The sequence below is a fragment of the Suncus etruscus genome, chromosome 2 (genome assembly GCF_024139225.1).
Source record: "Suncus etruscus isolate mSunEtr1 chromosome 2, mSunEtr1.pri.cur, whole genome shotgun sequence".
Lineage (NCBI taxonomy): Eukaryota > Metazoa > Chordata > Mammalia > Eulipotyphla > Soricidae > Suncus > Suncus etruscus.
Window position 1 is genome coordinate 51143169 of NC_064849.1, and position 19334 is coordinate 51162502.

The window sequence follows — 19334 nt, forward strand, 5'->3', positions numbered from 1 at the left end:
TGAGTTGTCAGAGACTCTGAGGATCACCAAGTGTTCCCAAAACCTAAAATAAAACTTTTATAGAGGTAAATAAAAAATGCCACCAAAAAGGAACAGAAATAAGGACCATAGAAATAGTATAGTAGCCTTCCATCTTCCTGCTAATCCTGATTTGAATGCCTAGTACTGCCTCTGAGCATTACCAGGATCACTACTAAGCACAGCACCAGGCATAACCCTTGAACATGGCTAGATGTTACCCAAAGATCAAAAAATAGAGGGCAGAGGTTAAGAATAGGGATTGAGGGGACATGAACAGAACATTATTACATTTCTCACTTGAACTACACATCTTAGAAGATGATTAAAAATAGCTGCCAATATTCTGAATAAAATAAGTTCTAACCTACCATTTATTGCATGCAGTCATTATTATTTATATGAAGTTAAAATAATGAAATTATTGAAGTGAATTTTTTTAAATGTTTTACTTCCCAAGTATCCTTTCTTGCTATTCAATAAATCAAAATAGAGGAAGATGTAGAGTATACTAGCATATAATGAGGGCCATAGTTAAGTAAAAGCCAGAGTAAAATTAATCTTAAAAATCAAAGGAAATGTACAAGAAAATCCAAGATCTCTAAGAACAATAAAGGAAGGAAGGAAAGAAGGAAGGAAGGAAGGAAGGAAGGAAGGAAGGAAGGAAGGAAGGAAGGAAGGAAGGAAGGAAGGAAGGAAGGAAGGAAGGAAGGAAGGAGGGAAGGAAGGAAGGAAGGAGGGAAGGGAAGAAAAAAGGGAAGGAAGGAATGGAAGAAGGGAAGGAAGGAATGGAAGAAGGGAAGGAAGGAAGGAGGGAAGAATAATGAAATTGCAATAGAGAATATGGGACCTAAAATAAATTAGATGCCAGTCAAGAAATGATGTGGGTTTTTTTTTTCAGTTTTTGGATTTTGGGTCACACCTGGCAGTGCTCAGGGGTTACTCAGAAATTGCTCCTGGCAGGCTCGGGGAACCATATGGAATGTCGGGATTCGAACCACTGTCCTTCTGCATGCAAGGCTACCTTGACTGACACTAACCTGTTATTCTGTACTTGACTCCTACTAAACAATTCACATACAGAAATGTTCCTTTTACTTCAACACATTTAAATGTACACACACAGGAAATCATATCTCTCCAATACCTGGTACCTTGAAAGTACCTTATAAATATTTATGAAAGGAAAATTCATTGTATTCATAGATAACCTAAAAGTGATTCATGGATGAAAAAAATATAAGGATTCAGTTTCTTTTAAGGGCCAAGTGAATATTGAAAAGGTTGACTATATTTACTTAAATATTCAAATGCACAGTGATAGGAAACTAAGAACACCTAAAGAGGACTGAGAGAAAATAGGGAAGAAAGAGAAAAAGCAGAAGGAATAACAAATGGGAAAGGGAGAAGAGGAAAGAAGTATAGGAAAAAAGTGCCTGACCTCATTTTCTCTTTGTAGCAACTATGTGTAGAAAATTTGTAAATATTATAATTAATCTATGTGCAGCAAATTGTTCTACAGGAAGTTTTTCAAAAAATAATACAATTTTAGTAAGTTTAGCCTTAAAGAACATATACTAAGTATTAATATTTTTATTTGTTTTCTAGTGAAGAAGTACGTCATTAAGTTTTCAAAGCTGTCTAACCAGTTTTGAAACTAGTACTGCATCCAAGAAAAGTTTAATTAGGTTTGGAGTTTTGTTTAAACTGACAGCTGTGGTTCAAAAAGCCCCAAAGGTCAGTGCTATAGTTTGCATCTTAAATCATCAAAATGCCCAAAGGTATTCTGTGGTTCTATGGTGGTTATTACAGTTCTGATTTGCAATGTGCTGCACTAACAGCTCTAAGAATATGTTAAGAAAAAAAAAAAGAATTTGCCTATTCAAGTGAAAACAAGATTTTTATAGTACCTCTGACAAAATTTTATAAAGGAAAGGGGAAAAGACAATTATTCCTCACCTGTTTGCCTAACATAAACCCAGCTACCTCAGCAGAGACAGGAAGCAGGATGTCAGCAATAAGAGGCAAGACAGTTGCCAGCAAAAGCCCCTGCAGAGAAAGCAGAGAAAGTTCACCAACTTTCCCATCAGAAAGCTTTAAGGCCCTTTTCAGGAGCTATTTACTCTCACTTCACAAACAACATAGCCAGGATTATCTAGTTTCTAAGCCTTTGGCAGAATAGAAATAAGATATTAAGAGGAAAACTATGAGAGAAGGGCTCTTTAGGGCTACTGAAATTCTGACTGTAGAACAGAGACAGTCGTCAGCCTAATGAGGAAGAGAAAATAAAAATCACAATAAGAAAACCAGAAATGCTAGTAAAGAACAACTAAATATAGGGCATGGGATAAATACTTACCTTATCCCATAAGGTCTTGGCATCACTCTGTCAAAGCATAGTGTTAGGCACTGATATCTAATACTGTAGGGCCGGAGAGATAGCATGGAGGTAAGGACGGTGGTTCACATCCCGGCACCCTATATGGTGCCCTGTGTCTGCCAGGGGCGATTTCTTCTTTTTTTTTTCTTTTTAATTTTATAGGGGAGAGCGCGCACGCAGTCCCCCACTACCACAAATTATGCAGTTGAGTTTCCCACATTTGGGGAAGTCAAAGGGGTCAGCACACCCGGAGTGCAATGGGTGAGCCTCGCCCTGGGGAAACCACAGGGGCGATTTCTGAGCATAGAGCTAGGAGTAACCCCTGAGCGCTGCCCCAAAAACCAAAATATTAATAATAATAATAATAATAATAATAATAATAATAATAATAATAAAATTGTGCCTGTGTCCTCAAGAAAGGGAGCACTTTGAAACTCTGCAGATTCATACAACTAATGGAATGCAGAAAGAACAAGTGGCACTGAAGAAAATGTTAGAAGAGTTTAGAAAATATTTCCACTCAAAAAAAAATCATTAAACCAGGAATACTGTGCCTGAGAGATAGTCAAATAGAGCTGTAGTGCACGCTTAGCATGCAGTCAGCCCAGGTTTAAACCTCAGCAGGCATGATCCTCCAAACATGGCTGGCAGTGATTGGGAGAGTTGCTCCTCAAATCAGAGTCAATCACCCTACCTATACTATGATTCTGGCCCAAGAATTTTTTATTAATAAAGGACTAAACCAAAAAAATTTTTGAAACTCATTATTTGAAATGATTAATTTCCTAAATTTATGTAGGAAGTCCCACTGTATTTAAAATTCTCAGTAAAACATACATTGAATGATAGAATTCTACCTAAATGATACCAAATAATATAAGAAGAGAAAGGGGCCCAGAGAGATAGCATGGAGGTAAGGCATTTGCCTTTCATGCAGGAGGTCCCCAGTGCCTGCCAGGAGCAATTTCTGAGCCTGGAGCCAGGAATAACCCCTGAGCACTGCCGGGTGTGACCCAAAAACCACAAAAAAAAAAAAAAAAAAAAAAAAAGAACAAGAGAAGGGACTAAGAGATGGTAGAGAGAAAGATAAAGTTAGCCCTATTTAACCATTGAGGGTTGGAGCAATAGCACAGTGGATAGGGTATTTGCCTTGCACTAAGCTGATCCAGGTTCAATTCCCTGCATCCCATATAGTCCCCCGAGTCTGTCAGGAGTGATTTCTTTTTCTTCTTTTTCCTTCCTTCCTTCCTTCCTTCCTTCCTTCCTTCCTTCCTTCCTTCCTTCCTTCCTTCCTTCCTTCTTCCTTCCTTCCTTCTTTCCTTCTTTCTTTTTCTCTTTCTTTTTCTTTTTCTTTTTCTTTCTTTTCTTTCTCTTTCTTTTTCTTTCTCTTTCTTTTTCTCTTCCTTCCTTCCTTTTTCTTTCTTTCTTCTTTCTTTCCTTTCTTTTTTTCTTCCTTTTTCTTTTCTTCTTTCTTTCCTTTCTTTTTCTCTTTCTTTTTCTTTCTTTCTCTTTCTTTTTCTTTTTTTCTTTTTCTTTCTTTCTCTTTCTTTTCTTTCTCTTTCTTCTTCTTTCTTTCTCTTTCTTTTTCTCTTTCTTTCCTTCTTTCTTTCTTTTTCTTTCTTTCTTTCTTTCTTTTTCTTCCTTCCTTTTATCTTTCTTCTCTTTTTTGTTTTCTTTCTCTTTCTCTTTTTCTTTCATTCATTTATTCTTTCTCTCTTTCTTCCTTTCTCTCTCTCTTTCTTTCTTTCATCTTTCTTCTTTGTTTGTTTTTGGTTTCTGGGCCATACCCAGTAATGCTCAGGGGTTACTTCTGGCTATGTGCTCGGAAATCACTCCTGGCTTGGGGGACCATATGGGACACCAGGGGATCGAACATTGGTCAGTCCTAGGTCAGCCGCATCAAGGCAAACACCCTACCAGTGCGCCACTGCTCTGGCCTTGCAAGGAGTGATTTCTGAGTGCAGAGCCAGGAGTGACCCCTGAACATTGCTTGGTGTGGCCCAAACCCCCAATTCCCCTAAAATTGAATAATTCCATGGCTAATGAGTTACATCTCAAAATTCTCATTATCTGTCAAATAAAAATCAGAGCTTAAAGTGTCAACAAGCAGTTCCTTCCAAACCACAAGTTGAACCCCATGTTCAACTTCCTTGACTCACTTCAGCCATTCTAATCCCAGGGCTTCAGATAAAAGATACTGCCACTGAATACAAAGTTATAAACAAAACTCTTTATGAAGTTTAGATTTCAAAAACCTGGGAATTTTGTAAAAGAGGAAACAATATCATTGATTTGGTTTGATTTGTTTGAACAATTATTTTCTTCTTCTACAACTGGAAAAGAATTCAATTTCTGGCCCTGAGGATGTTGATGGGGCAGTGGGTAGGACGGAGATACATTAGGGAACCTGGGATAGAGGATTACCTCTAGCCTCCCTTCTGGATTAAGTACCCAAGAAATGAAGAGGTGATTTTTTTTAAAAACTAAAGAGCAGGAAGAATTAGTGACCTCTTCATGTTCCAGGAAACTGGAACAGTATGTAATTTCTGAGAATCTATTCAAGCTATAGCATGCTATACCAATAAATAGGGGAGAAGGGAAAACTGGATAAATTGAAAAACTGGGAATGGTAACAAGAGAAGCTCAGCAGGACTTGGGAAAACTGATGACAGAAGGAAGTCCACTTGAACAAAATAGGCTTCATGACAGATCACCAAGAGTAGAAGTTCAAATACTTCTGCCCCCAATGTTTTGGATTTTGAGTACTAAGGTAAATTCAATGCAGTCAAGTCCTGGGATAAACATTTACTTTCAGAAAATGACAGCATAAATGATACAACAGAGTAATGGGACAAACCAAGTATTATATCAAACACACACACACACACACACACACACACACACACACACACACACACACACAGTAAAGCAGTACACATGTTGGGTTTGAAAAATATCCCAGGAATGGAGAAAAGAATCTACAAATTTCCTAAGTCCAAATTTCTGTGGACTTTATGGAATAGGAACTCCAAGTAAAGACCAATTTGAGTGCTAGACAAATAAACATATTTCTTGCACATCTATGTTTGGAAATTGAGATTCAGAATCTCAACGCATGCTGAGACAGACTCTTCAACTATAAAATCAAAAGGTTAAGCTACAAAGAAATAGACATAATCTATTAATAACATCTGGCCAATAAATGTACGGAAACAGATAAAAATATTACTATCGGCTCGGAGAGATAGCACAGTGGTGTTTGCCTTGCAAGCAGCCGATCCCGACCAAAGGTGGTTGGTTCGAATCCCGGTGTCCCATATGGTCCCCCGTGCCTGCCAGGAGCTATTTCTGAGCAGACAGCCAGGAGTCACCCCTGAGCACCGCTGGGTGTGGCCCAAAAACCAAAAAAAAAAAAAATTACTATCTAGAAATTCATGTAAGTAACTTTATTTGGAAGGAAGAAAATTAAAAGCCTGAATAAATTAATAATCATTTAAAATATGAGATTTAATTTATAAAATAATTTCCTACACAAGATACTAAGCAGTGGAGACAATACAAGTGAAAACTGCAAAACTTTTAAATAACAGATAGTCCCTCTTATAAAGTGTTTTTATGTTTGTTTGTTTTCTTTGTGTTTTTTTTTTTTTTTGGTTTTTCGGGCCACACCATTTGATGCTCAGGGGTTCTTCCTGGCTATGTGCTCAGAAATTGCCCCTGGCTTGGGGGGACCATATGGGACGCCGGGGGATCGAACCGTGGTCCTTTCCTTGGCTAGTGTTTGCAAGGCAGACACCTTACCTCTAGTGCCACCTCACCGGCCCCTTATAAAGTGTTTTTTAAGAACATGAAAAGACAACATCCAAAATTTGTGGTTAGTAACACAAATGAACAAAAACTAAACAAGATAAAAAGTATATGCATCAATCTCATGCACGAACACAAATGCGAAAATCCCAAGAGATAAATACTTAGGGCATAGAAGCATACTATAATATAACCAAGAATATTTTCAATTGATACAAAGATATTTCAAATGAACAGTTATGTCACAAAAATAGATTAAGGAGGAAAAGTATGATTATTTTAATAGAAGCAGAAAAAGTGCCCAACAAAACTCAACATTCATTCATGTTAACTATTTTTAGCAAGCTGAGGAAGGAGTTAACATAAACAATAATATCTATCTAATAAACTATGGTAAACTTACACTTAGGTATAATGTAGAAGCTCTGAAGTAAGTCTTTCATTTGAGGTCAAAAATAAAATTTGGATGCTCACCATCACTACTTTAATTACACATAAATCTACAAGCAAATTGTCAGAACAAATAAAAGAGTTCAGGGAAGTTATCAGACATATGATCAACATATTAAAACCAGAATGGAAATGTACAACTAGAAAATTTAAATATAAAATACATCTGTAAGATAATATAAAATAATTTTCTGTCCATAGTTCCCAGGCACAGAGTTTCTTAAACTCTTGTAATTTTCTAGGTAATAAGAATATCTAGATCCTTGTATGCAAAAAACCAATCCATGAATAGAAGCTTGAAACTTTCAGCCCCAACCTCATTTCACTGGAACAAAAGGTTGAAAACAGAGGTCATGATTCAGCATGCCTACATAATAAAGCATCCACAAAAATCACAACATAATGGATTTGGGGATTTTCTAATTTGGAAAATACGTTCTTCCTGAGAGGAAAACACAAGTTCTCATGCATTCAGAACCCTACTACATCTCACGCTTTGTCTTTCTTATGAGGACTGTTCATTTGTATCCTTTAAGGTACTGGTAACCCTAAGTTTCCTTCTTCATGTAATTGTTTATCCACATCTTTTGTCATATCTTAATAAACTGGTAACCTTACATGCTTTCCTAAGATCTGTGTGTCATACTAGCAAATTATCCAAATCTGAAGAGGGGGCTATGGCACCTCTGATTTCGTAAAAAATTATATAGGAGATATGGATCCCCTGAATCCTCCTAAAGTGGAATGGGAATGGTTTTGTGGAATATAATGAATATGATGCTTTTTCCAGATAGAGTCAGAACTGAGTTAAACTGTTTAAGACAGCAAGATAGTGTTTCAGAGAACACTCATTGTAGACAAAAACCTCCACACATTTGGTGACCAGACATTCAGAAACATGTTCTGTGTAAATAAAAGGAGGATACACAGAAAAGCCTCTTTTGGTCATACAGTTCAGAGCACAATATAATTTCTTAGGTAGCCATGTATATTTATAGTCAAATGTTTATAGTTAAGGGCAGGAGCTCTAGCACAGCAGGTAGGGCATTTGCCTTGCACACAGCTGACCGAGATTTGATCCCCAGAATCCCATATGGTCCCCAAGCCTGCCAGGAGTGTTTTTTGAGTGCAGAGTCAGGACAATCTCCTGAGTGCCACCAGTTGTGGCCCCAGAACAAAAAAACAATGTAATTATAATATTGTGGTTAAACTGTAGCAACCTCATCTTATCTGACAGCAGGATTTTAGTTATTACCTTCCAGAAATACATTTGTTATTTGGTTTCCTCCTTGTTTTCTATCACATCATGCTTTTCCCCCCAGTTTCTGGTGTTCATACTACCTTTTTATTCTCTGCTGCTAAACAATACTGTACTCCTAGATTTCTAATCCCTATTTCTCTTCATTCCAGATACTCTAGGTTTGCATGATACCCTTGGTTATCTTCCAGTTTCTGAATTAAAAAGCATGAATCATTGGTGCTTTCCAATCTTTCCAGCCCTACCCTGAACTTTCAAATTATAACTAACTGACTATTGGACATTTTCTTTTGAAGTATATTAGGCACCTTTAACATAGCAAGTCAGAACTCACCTCCACACCTGGATCACACATGGTTTTCCCATCTCAGAAAATAAAACTATGTTTCAAGTTGGAAGGTATTTTCAATGTTTGTTTTCTCTTTGGCCCATGTCACAACAGGAATTTCTTATGATACTGTTTATAAATGAAACCTAGCTTAGTTTTCTCCAATAATCTTTAATTGATCTTAGCAAAAGTCCCTAATTCACATGAGGTTATCTCTAATGTTCTCTTATTAGATGCGCAAAAGTTTAGTTTACTATTACTTATTCTAACATGTATTCTAGTATCATCTACATTGTTTCTTCAATTTTGGGTCCTTTTTATTGATTGGATACTTATATTCCGATACATCTATGCTATCTAACTTAAGTGTATCTCCTGGGACCAGAAAGATAGTGAAGTGGGTAAACACTTCCCATGGGTTCAATACCCAGTACCCTATATAGTCTGCTAAACTCTACCAGGAGTTATCCCTGTGCAGAGATTGAGGAAGAAGCCCTGAGCACCATCAGGTGAACAAATGTCTCCTCCCCAACATTCTTTATCTTCCTTTTATTGATTATTTCTCATGCCCCTTATTTCCTTTGAAGACATTGCTAGATTATTTGTTTTCTCTCCTCCTCTTCTTTCTATATGCTAGCCCCTAAGAAATAGGTAATTCATTTGCTTATTGCTGTTTTTCCAGCAGTGTTGGACAGTGTTGGACATAATAATGAGCCAAATAATGAGCCAAATAAAATGAACAGATAGCTAAATACCAATGGCCAAATAGCACACTGGTGGGAACCTGGGTTGAGCAGGTAGGTTCTTAATTTTACAATTAAAAATCCCATAGACATATATGAAAATAGTTGGAAGATTGCACTTTATTGATATTTTATTTGATAAAGTTTCACATAAAAGTGTTGGAAAGCCTGTATCTTACAGGATAGAGTTGAAAGGACACTTTCACTACACTGATGAGGATGTAGAGAAATTAATATTTGTAGTGAGAATATAAGCAGTTCAATTATATTGGAAAGTAGTGTTGATATAATATATATATATTGAGCCTTTATACTAAGAGTCTAAGACTGCATCAATCATTTTAAAAATCATAAATCAAATATTTCTATCATGATATCAAATTGAAGCCCTAGGGTTGTCAACATTTTCCACTGTCCACTAGTTTTCTTGTTATATTTCCAAACTTAAAGCTAAAAATTTTATCATTTAAAATTTATCATTGGCTTAAAGCTAAAATATTTATCATATAAAAATGTTTCTATTCTTGCTCCCTAGTATAATACAAAATATTGCCAACTACTCTATAAGCCTTTAGTATATAAGATAATAATTCTAAGTCATAAAATGTTTCCACAGAAGATAAATTACTCTTAGACACTATACCTTCTTCCACAAAAATAGAATGTGAACTTTGGCATATAGCAGCCCAAATAAAGAATGCACATGTGGTCATGTTTCTAAGTTTTGGCCAATGAAATATAAGCAAAAGTGGGAGATAGTCTTGAGCACCCTTTTTTAACACCTTCCTGCTAACTAGAAAACAGCTGGAATATCAGAACCAGCCATACTGGACCCTGAAATAAACTAAGGGATGAGTCAGAATCAGTAAAGTAGTAAGACGGCAGGATATGTGATCTCCGATTTTACACAACACCCTGTCAGTCTTACATTATCTTTTACATGAGCTTCTTACAAAAGAGAAATAAACTTCTATCTTGGTTAAGTCACTATTATTTTGAATTTTCTGATCATCTGCATCCATTAAGCTATTCAGAACTAGTTCTATTAGGACTGCCACTTACTCTCATTTCCTTGTTACTTGATATTTGGCTAACCTGATTTGGCATTGTACTAGTGACAGCCTATATGAATTATGCATTCCATTTAGCATTTTCAAAGATTCCATTGTAAATGGATATTTAGTAAGCTTTTTCACTTAACCCTAAAGAGCATGAGTACAGAGTTGTGCATTAAGAGCCATAATTCAGTGAACTGTTTAATAATCACTTTCCTGAGTAATAATTAATTGTCAAAGACTCCACACATCTAGGCAGATCTCAACAGCATAACGAAATCAGAACAATGGAAAGTGTCTCAGCTGTCTCAATCTTTCATTTCTGCTGAACCCTATTTCCAATGATTAAGAGATGAAGGGCTTGAGAGTGGAGATGTTCTTGAGGTAAAATCTGGCTGAAACGATGAGGTCTGGTTTTATTATAATCTTCTCCTGTGTGCCTAATAAATTTGTAGTAAGCCAAGCAAAGGACAGGAATTATACTTACTTTGTTATCTGTGAGATCTAAAAAGAAGATAGATTTAGACAGTGGGGAAGAAGTAGAGGCTTCAGGGAATTTCACTTATCCATACTTGTCAAGTCTCATGGCTAGTTTGCCAATCAATAGTTAATGACCATGGAAATCCAAGGATGATTAGAGAATATTCAAAGTACTGCATCCTCAGACTTGTGAGAATTCCTGGTGAGGAAACTATTCCATATTTTTAAGTTAAGGTTTCTCAAAAAATATTACAACTCACAAAAAATAACATTTTATAATTGTCTGAAATAGTTTATTTCTCCACAGCCATGAGGATTCACAACCTAGATCTATTGGTCTATAAATGGACTTAAGGTATTCAATGTTATTTACTTCTTTGTTTTTAGAATAGCTCAATTTTTAAAATAAAATATAGTTATGATCGTTTTTAAAAGGGCATATCAGTTTGTTGTCCTTCCCTTATTTCACAAAGGATATGGTAGATAAAAACAATTTAATCTTCTATTTATATTAATAGCAATTTAAGATGGCAGAATCATCAGTACTTACTAAAAGTAACAAGTTAATGATCACATAAAAAACTCATTGATACCTATTATGTTTTAAATTTATGGCATAATATGTTGTTTTGCAAACCCAGCCCAAGCTCAAGTCACTATCACAACAACAAAGCTCTGTGAACAGCAAATCTTTATTTCTTGCTAATGTTCCCCAGGCTAGTTGTGTTGGGCTCACAAGTCAATATAGCAAGGAGCTATGGGTGTCCATCCCAGTAGAGAGGACTATGATGATCTTCCCACTAGTAAATCATCACGGAGATCCAAGAAGGTGAAAAGTAACTTTGGTTGACTGGAATCTAGGTTTTAATAAAGAGAAAGGATGATAGGGAAAAAGGGAATATTTAAGTACAATAAAAATATATAAACTTGGGGCCTGAGATATAGCACAATGGTAGGGCATTTTCCTTGCATGCAGCCAACCCTGACAGACCTTGGTTCGATTCCCAGCAACCCGTATGATCCCCTGAGCCTGTCAGGGGCAATTTCTGAGTGCAGAGCCAGAAGTAACTCCTGAGCTCCACCGGGTGTGACCCAAAAACAACAACAACAAAATATATATACATATATATGTATATATACAATAACTGAACTATTTAATAAGTAAACTATGTAAATAAACTATTACATATACTACATATGTATATATATTTTGTTGTTGTTGTCGTAAAAGTAATGCTGATTTGGCTATCAAGAGAGCTAAATGGATACTTATCAAAGTACAACAATTAGCTATATGTCTTTGCAAAAGTTATTTTATTTCATTGGATTTATACAAAGTGAATGCCTTACAGTTGTATTTTAGTAAAATATGAAGCTAAGGAAACACTTTAAAGAAAGTTGTCACTCAGACTCTTAAAGTTCTTTTCCACAAAGTAAAATGTCAAAAAAATTTTACTAAATTAGAATGCATTTTTAGTTTTAATAAACAGACTGAGTTTAAATTTTGTGTTTCTGTGTTCATAAAATATAATTCTAATTTTGTCATGTCATACTCTATAATATAGTGAGAGCAAAATTGAAGCAGAAAGATAGTAGATAAGGCACTTACCTTGCATACCATCAACCCAAGTTTAATCCTCAGCACTACATATGGACCCAAGAGCCCCACCAGGAGCAATTTGTGACCACAGAACCAAGACTAAACTCAGAGCACTATTGGGTGTAAAACCCCAAAAAATATTTAAAAGACTATACAGTATACCAAGAAAACCAAGTACTTGTAAAGAAATGCTTCCCAAATATAAACATCACTAGATATATGCTGTACAATCTATTAGATATATTTTATTTAAATGAAGAATATTTAACATAATTTTAGTTCAGTAGCTCTGAAGATTTTTTTCTTTTGGTTTTTGGGCCACACCCGGTGATGCTCAGGGGTTACTCCTGGCTATGCACTCAGAAATCGCTCCTAGCTTGGGGGACCATATGGAACGCCAGGGGATCGAACTGCAGTCTGTCCTAGGTTAGCATGTGCAAGGCAGATGCCTTACGGCTTGCATCACCATTATGGCCCCTAGCTCTAAAGATTTTTATTTTACTGTCCAAAATTTATTTACTCATCCTTTTAACCCTATATGTTTACCTATGATGTTTTAACACAAGCATTATAAACATGTCCATCACCAGAAGGATTTTTTAATGGCCTTTCCAAATCCTTGTAACCGCAAATCTGTTCTCCATTCCTATAAATTTATCATTTAATAATATTAATGAAATAAAATATTAATTCAGGATTTAGTTTAGACATCTATTTTAGGATAATTTTCTGGGTATTGATCCAAGTCATCATTATCCTACTTTATGAAGAGGAAAAAAATAAAGCTATTCTATTTACCAGTACTTATTATTTATTGTGTTCTCTCTTCCGTCTAGATAATCTAAAAGTTCTTACAAAAGCATCAGAAGTCATTCTTTTGGGTAGAACTTTTAGTAACAAATTCTCTTACCTTTACTTAATATGAAAATCTCTTTACTTAGTATGAAAATTTTCTATTTGCTTGTAAGAGATAATTTCACTGAATATAAAATCTGGATAGTTCTTTTAGAACTTAAAAAAATATTGTACCTGTTGTTTCTGACTTATATGGTTTCTTATGAGAAATCTACTTTCAAATTGTTTTTCTGTATAAGTAAGATTATTTCTCTATATTTCCAATATATTTTCCTTTTATTTTCCAGAAATTTGAATATCATATATTTTGTGCATACTTCTTGGTTTTGTTGAAAGCAGGAGTCACTCAATTTCTGGGAATTCATTAATAAGGTTAAACCTTCTTTCTGTTAGTATCTTAAAGGTTCTAAAATTCTAATCACATTTTTTTCTCAATTTACTATCTTTTATTCAGCTTGAGTACACTATATTGGTTGATTTTCTAGTTCATTTATTCATTCTTCTTTGTGTGGCTCTAGAGCTAACCATTGAGTTTTTATTTTGTCTATTATATTTTTTAGTTCTAAAAATGTTTTTTAGTTTTATTTATATATTCTTTTTTTTTATTTTTTATTTTATTTTATTTTATTGGATTTTGAGTCACACTCAGCAACTCTCAGGGGTTACTCCTGGCTCTACACTCAGAAATCGCTCCTGCTAGGTTCAGGGGACCATATGGGATGCTGGGATTCTAACCATCGTCCTTCTGCATGTGAGGCAAACACCTTACCTCCATGCTATCTCTCTGGCCCCCAGTTTTCTTTATATATTCTTTACTAGAACTCTTTTTTTCTTCTGCTAAGATTTTCCATTTATTTTCAATGCTCCATAATTGCTCTTTGAAGCATTTGTTGTTGTTGTTGTTGTTTTTAAGAGATACTTTAAAACCTTTGTCAGATCCTTCAAACATGCCTATCATCTCAGTGTTAGATCTACTGGTTCCCTTTCATACCTCCAAGAAATTCCTGTTTCTTGTTATCACAAGTGATTGCCTAAAAAAGCATGGATGTTTGAAGCATTATATTGACTGGTTGAATCTTAATTACAATATTTCCTCTGACACTGTTTTAGCATGGACAATTGTGGGAGGATAGAAGCTACATCATTACTACTGGCTAGGAGTAGCAGTCCAGGTTCCTAACGTGGTCTTTGTTGATGAAATAACAGCTATTGCTGTTATTGTTAGAGATTGACACTGTACTTATTAGTTCTGCCCTATTATTGTTCTTCACATGGCTCCTAATGACAAACCAAAAATGGCAGATGGTAGCCTCATTCCTACTGGGAAGTGTTGTTTGTTTTGACTCTCAACAGATACCACCTCAGAGAGGAGAAGGCTAGGGTACTATGTTATAGCCTGCTGAGACTAAAATACTACAATCTCCATTTCTACCTTGCAGGTGGAGAGGTGGGTTGTAGTATTTTTTAGAACAGTGAGGTTATTATCTAAAAGTTTTGTCTTGTTTTATTGGTACTTTGGCTAATGAGAGAAAGCTTTTTTTGCTTGTTCACATCCTTGAAATTTCTAAGTTATTCTTTTTATCCATATCTGTGTGACATAGCACATAAAATAAAACCATCTAACTTAACACTATCACATTCTTTATCCTGAATTATCTAACCATCTGTCTTCTTTCCTCTAGCATTTTGAATTTTCTCATTATTTGTCTGATAATGCCTAGGGTTTCACTTAGCACTTTATAACATTTCTATGTCTCCTGCCATAGAATACACATACTGTTTAACCTCAAAGTTTTAAATTGCAGGGAGGAAAAAGATGATTTAACTTCTTTTTTAGGGACTCAATAACATCTAAAACATATTTAAATTGCAATATGAAGGCAAGAGAGATAGCACAGAGGTAGGGCAATTGTCTTGCATGCAGACAACCTTGGACTGACTTGTTTGATTTCCGGCATCCCATAAGGTTCCCCAAGCCTGCCAGAAGCAATTTCTGTGTGCAGAGTCAGGAGTAACCACTGAGTGTCACCAGGTGTGGCCCTAAAACAAACAAACAAAAAATTGCAATATGGGATAGGGAGGGCATCATGCTACTGGTATCTAGTGGAAATAGATGAGAGGTGCTTAAAATTTTACAAGATTACCATTTCACCAGGTCAGCAAGCAGTGTGCAAGGCCAATACACTCCCCACTGTGCTATTACTCTGTCCCTATTTTGTAGACCTTTTAGTCAATGTAAGTATTGGTGGAACTCTGGATTTAAAGTTTAGTTTGGCATTACCAGTGTCCAGAGACAACACAGTATGCCTTATCCTTTGTGTTCTTTCTTTTGGTAGCAACTGTTTATCATATGAACCATAATACTTAAGGCAAAGACCCCCATCTTCCTGTGATCCTGAAGAGAAAGATGTTCATATAAATTGAAAATGTTTAAAATAAATGTTCTCATACTAATCTTTTTGTAGGGGAAGAATGGTCATATCTAGCAGTGCTTAGGGATTAACAATATTATAAATCACAATGTCTCAAATAACTTGGTGGGGGGTTTGGGTTACACCCGGCAGTGCTCAGGGGTTACTCCTGGCTTTACACTCAGAAATTGCGCCTGGTAGGCTCAGGGCACCATATGAGATGCTGTGATTCGAACCACCGTCCTTCTGCATGCCAGGCAAATGCCCTACCTCCATGCTATCTCTCCAGCCCTCAAATAAATTTTTCAATTTCTAATTTACATACCACTTTTTACTCATCATTTTATTACCCTCTTACATACCTAAAGACAATCACTTTAATACATTCTTCACTGCTTCCTTATCACCTTCATAAAATTAATGCTTTCTTTTTTTCAAAGTAATGGACCCGGAGAGATAGCACAGCAGTGTTTGCCTTGCAAGCAGCCGATCCAGGACCTAAGGTGGTTGGTTCGAATTCCGGTGTCCCATATGGTCCTCGTGCCTGCCAGGAGCTATTTCTGAGCAGACAGCCAGGAGTAACCCCTGAGCACTGCTGGGTGTGACCCAAAAACAAACAAAAAATAAACAAACAAACAAACAAACAAAAGTAATGCATAGCTTCATTTTCTGGAATTGTTTGAGTAACAGGAGGCAAACTTTTAAAAGAACAAAATTTACACTGCATAAAAAGTTGATACAGTGGAAGAAAATGAGGCACTGATAGTGACTATCTTAAAATGAAGAGCTAATATTCCTGGATTCTGACGCTAAGTCTCCATGTCCCTCTAATACATAAAACAATTCATATTTCAGAGCCAGAGTGATAGCACAGCAATAGGGCATTTGCCTTGCACGCAATTGACCTGGGACAGACCTAGGTTAGATCCCCAGCATCCCATATGGGCCCCCCGACCCTGCTAAGGAGCAATTTCTGAGTGCAGAGCCAGGAGTAATCCCTGAGTGCCACCAGGTGTGACCCAAACCCCCAAAAAATTCATATTTCAAACACACAAAAATATGCCAGAGGAAACAAATTTATTCTTTCAGTATTCACTCACAATTTGATGCTCTCCCATTTTACATACTAGTTTAACTCTTCAAGTGAAACTGCCTCTAAAAATATAACTTTCCCCAATTGCATAGGTCTTCTGATCCACTAACACTGGTCCTTCTTCATGACTAGTCCCTTGACTATGCCTTAAGAATTATTCTCAGAGAAATAAGCACCCCTGGGGCTTTGTTCTCTCTTTTATGGCTCTCCCATGGGAATCTCAGATTTCCTTTTTTTTATTAGAACAAAGCAACCTAATTAGGAAACTAAATTAGACCTATGAGAAGGTGTAGTTTTGACTGAAAACAAAATTGATTGTTTTCTCTCTGGTGACAAACACTAGGTCAAATACAACACTGGAGATGCTTGTCCTTACATGTTTTGGTTTCCCTAATGGGCTTTAACATCACATTCCTTAAATCATAGCCAGGAGTGTATACTGGGATTAAAACTACTTTAGGGACATGATGTAGTAGCAATATTCTGTGTACTGACTCGTTTTTCTATGTGGGACTCAGATTACCTTATTTTCTTATTTTATTATCTATATAAGAGGAGCTGGAGAGATAGTACAATGGGAAAGCTAGTGTCTTGCATAAAACCAACTTAGATTTGATCCCTGGCATACCATATGTCCTAACTACTGCCAGGAGTAATCCAAGAGAATGGCAGGATAAAGCCCAAAAACAATAACAACAAATATATGTGTGTTGAAGAAGGCCCTCAGAATGAATAATTGTCTTAAAGTATGACCCTATCTACTTTCACTCCCTGCCAGAGAAAAATAATAAATAAAAGGCCCTTGTCATTTTAGTCTTTGATATATGAACCACTAGGAATCAGAATTCTAATGCTGGCCTATATTCCTTGTAGAATACTGAGTCAATACTTTAGCCTCAGTAAAGCTAGGGTGCTGCCTATGTCAAATATGTTACTTATTGACAGAGAATTATAGGGACAATAAATTACATATGGCATGTGTCCTATGATATCTTGTATACAAGACTTATTTATAATCTAATTAGGAAGTTCTAGAAAGTAAATTTCTTTAAGAAAATATTTTAAGAAAACAGCTTTACCTCTTCAACAAGTGGTATTGAAGTAACTGGTCAACTATATACAAAAATGTGAACTCAAACATCTCATTAAACACTATGCTCTAAGATTAAACCAAAAAGGATTAAAGGCCTTGATATCAGACTAGAAACCATAGGCACACAGAAGAAAATGTAGAAAAATATTCCATGAATTGAGACTAAAAACATCTTCAAGAAGGAAACACCACTATCAAATTGGACTACATTAAATTGAGAAGCTTCTGCACTCAAAGGAAACAGACTAGGATACAAAGGCTACCCAAGAAACTAGAGAAACTATTGACTCAATACCCATCTGATAATGGGTTAATATCTAAGATATACAAGGTACTAATAGAACATAACAAGAAAACATCTAATCCCATTCAAAAATGAGGGGGAAGAATGAACAGATATATCCTCAAAGAAGAAATACAGATGGCCAAAGGCACATTAAAAATGTTTCACATCACTAATAAATAGGGAGCTGCAATTCAAAACAGCAATGAGGTATCAGCTCATACCAAAGAGAATGGCACACATCACAAGAACAACCAGTATTGGCATGGATATGGGGAGATAGAGACTCAAATTCACTGCTGGTGGGAATGCCATCTAGTACAGCCTTTCTGGAATACAATGTGAATAAACCTCAAAAAATGGAAATTGAGCTTCCTTATCATTTAGAATACCACTCCTAGAAATATACCCTAAAAACACAATACACAAGTGCCCTATGCACACCTATGTTTATCAAAGAACTATTTACATTAGTCAGAATTTGGAAATAAATCAGGTACCCGACAACAGATGAGTAGCTAAGAAACTGTGATACATCTACACAATAAAATACTACACAGCTATTAGAAAAAATGAAATTGGGGCCGGGCCGTGGCGCTGGAGGTAAGGTGCCTGCCTTACCTGCGCTAGCCTAGGAGACGGACCGCGGTTCGATCCCCCGGCGTCCCATATGGTCCCCCAAGCCAGGAGCGACTTCTGAGCGCATAGCCAGGAGTAACCCCTGAGCGTAACTGGGTGTGGCCCAAAAACCAAAAAAAAAAAAGAAAAAATGAAATTTTCTTATACATGGATGTATATGGAGATTATCATGCTGAGTGAAATGAGTCAGGGATATAGAAGAATCTAAAAGAAAATAGAAGAATATAGAAGAACCTCATTCACTTGTGGGGTATAAGAAAAATAAAATAAAGTATGGTAATAATATCCAGAGACAACAGAGATAACAGACAGGAGAACCAGTACATGGTAGGAAGTTTTCTACAAAGCAATGAGCGCAGTTAAAAGTAGAAAAGGGAACCTCAGGAAGCTCACCACAAAGAGTCATGAGTTTAGTTAGAGAAATAACTACATTTTGAACTGTCCTAATAATGAGAATGTATGAGGGAAATGGAGAGATTGTTTAGAGTACAGGAGGGGGTAAGGTGGGGAGGAGGGAGACTTGGGACATTGGTGATGGGAATGTTGCACTGGTGATGAGTGGTGTTCTTTACATGACTGAAACCCAAACACAATCATGTATGTAATCGAGGTGTTTAAATAAAATAAAATAAAAAGAAATTGAAGTGTGAAAAAAATAAACAAAAAATAAAGTGGTATTAAAACAAAACAAAACAAAAAAGCGACACACAGAGGGGCTGGAGTGGTGGTGCAGCGGCAGGGTGTTTGCCTTGAACACCACCGACCTAGGACAGACTGTGATTCGATTTCCCCACCCCCACCCTGTGTCCCATATGGTCCCCAAACCAGGAGCGATTTCTGA

At 36.3% G+C, this 19334-nt stretch overlaps 1 protein-coding gene and 1 pseudogene across 1 annotated transcript in view; both read right to left on the reverse strand.

The window, feature by feature from the left end:
• TTC6 (tetratricopeptide repeat domain 6) overlaps window positions 1-19334 on the reverse strand; it is a 221602-nt gene that overhangs the window by 199672 nt on the left and 2596 nt on the right. The window contains 1 exon segment of the mRNA XM_049768952.1: window positions 1978-2067. Coding sequence (XP_049624909.1) covers window positions 1978-2067 — 90 coding nt within the window.
• LOC126002869 (uncharacterized) lies at window positions 2558-2748 on the reverse strand (annotated as a pseudogene).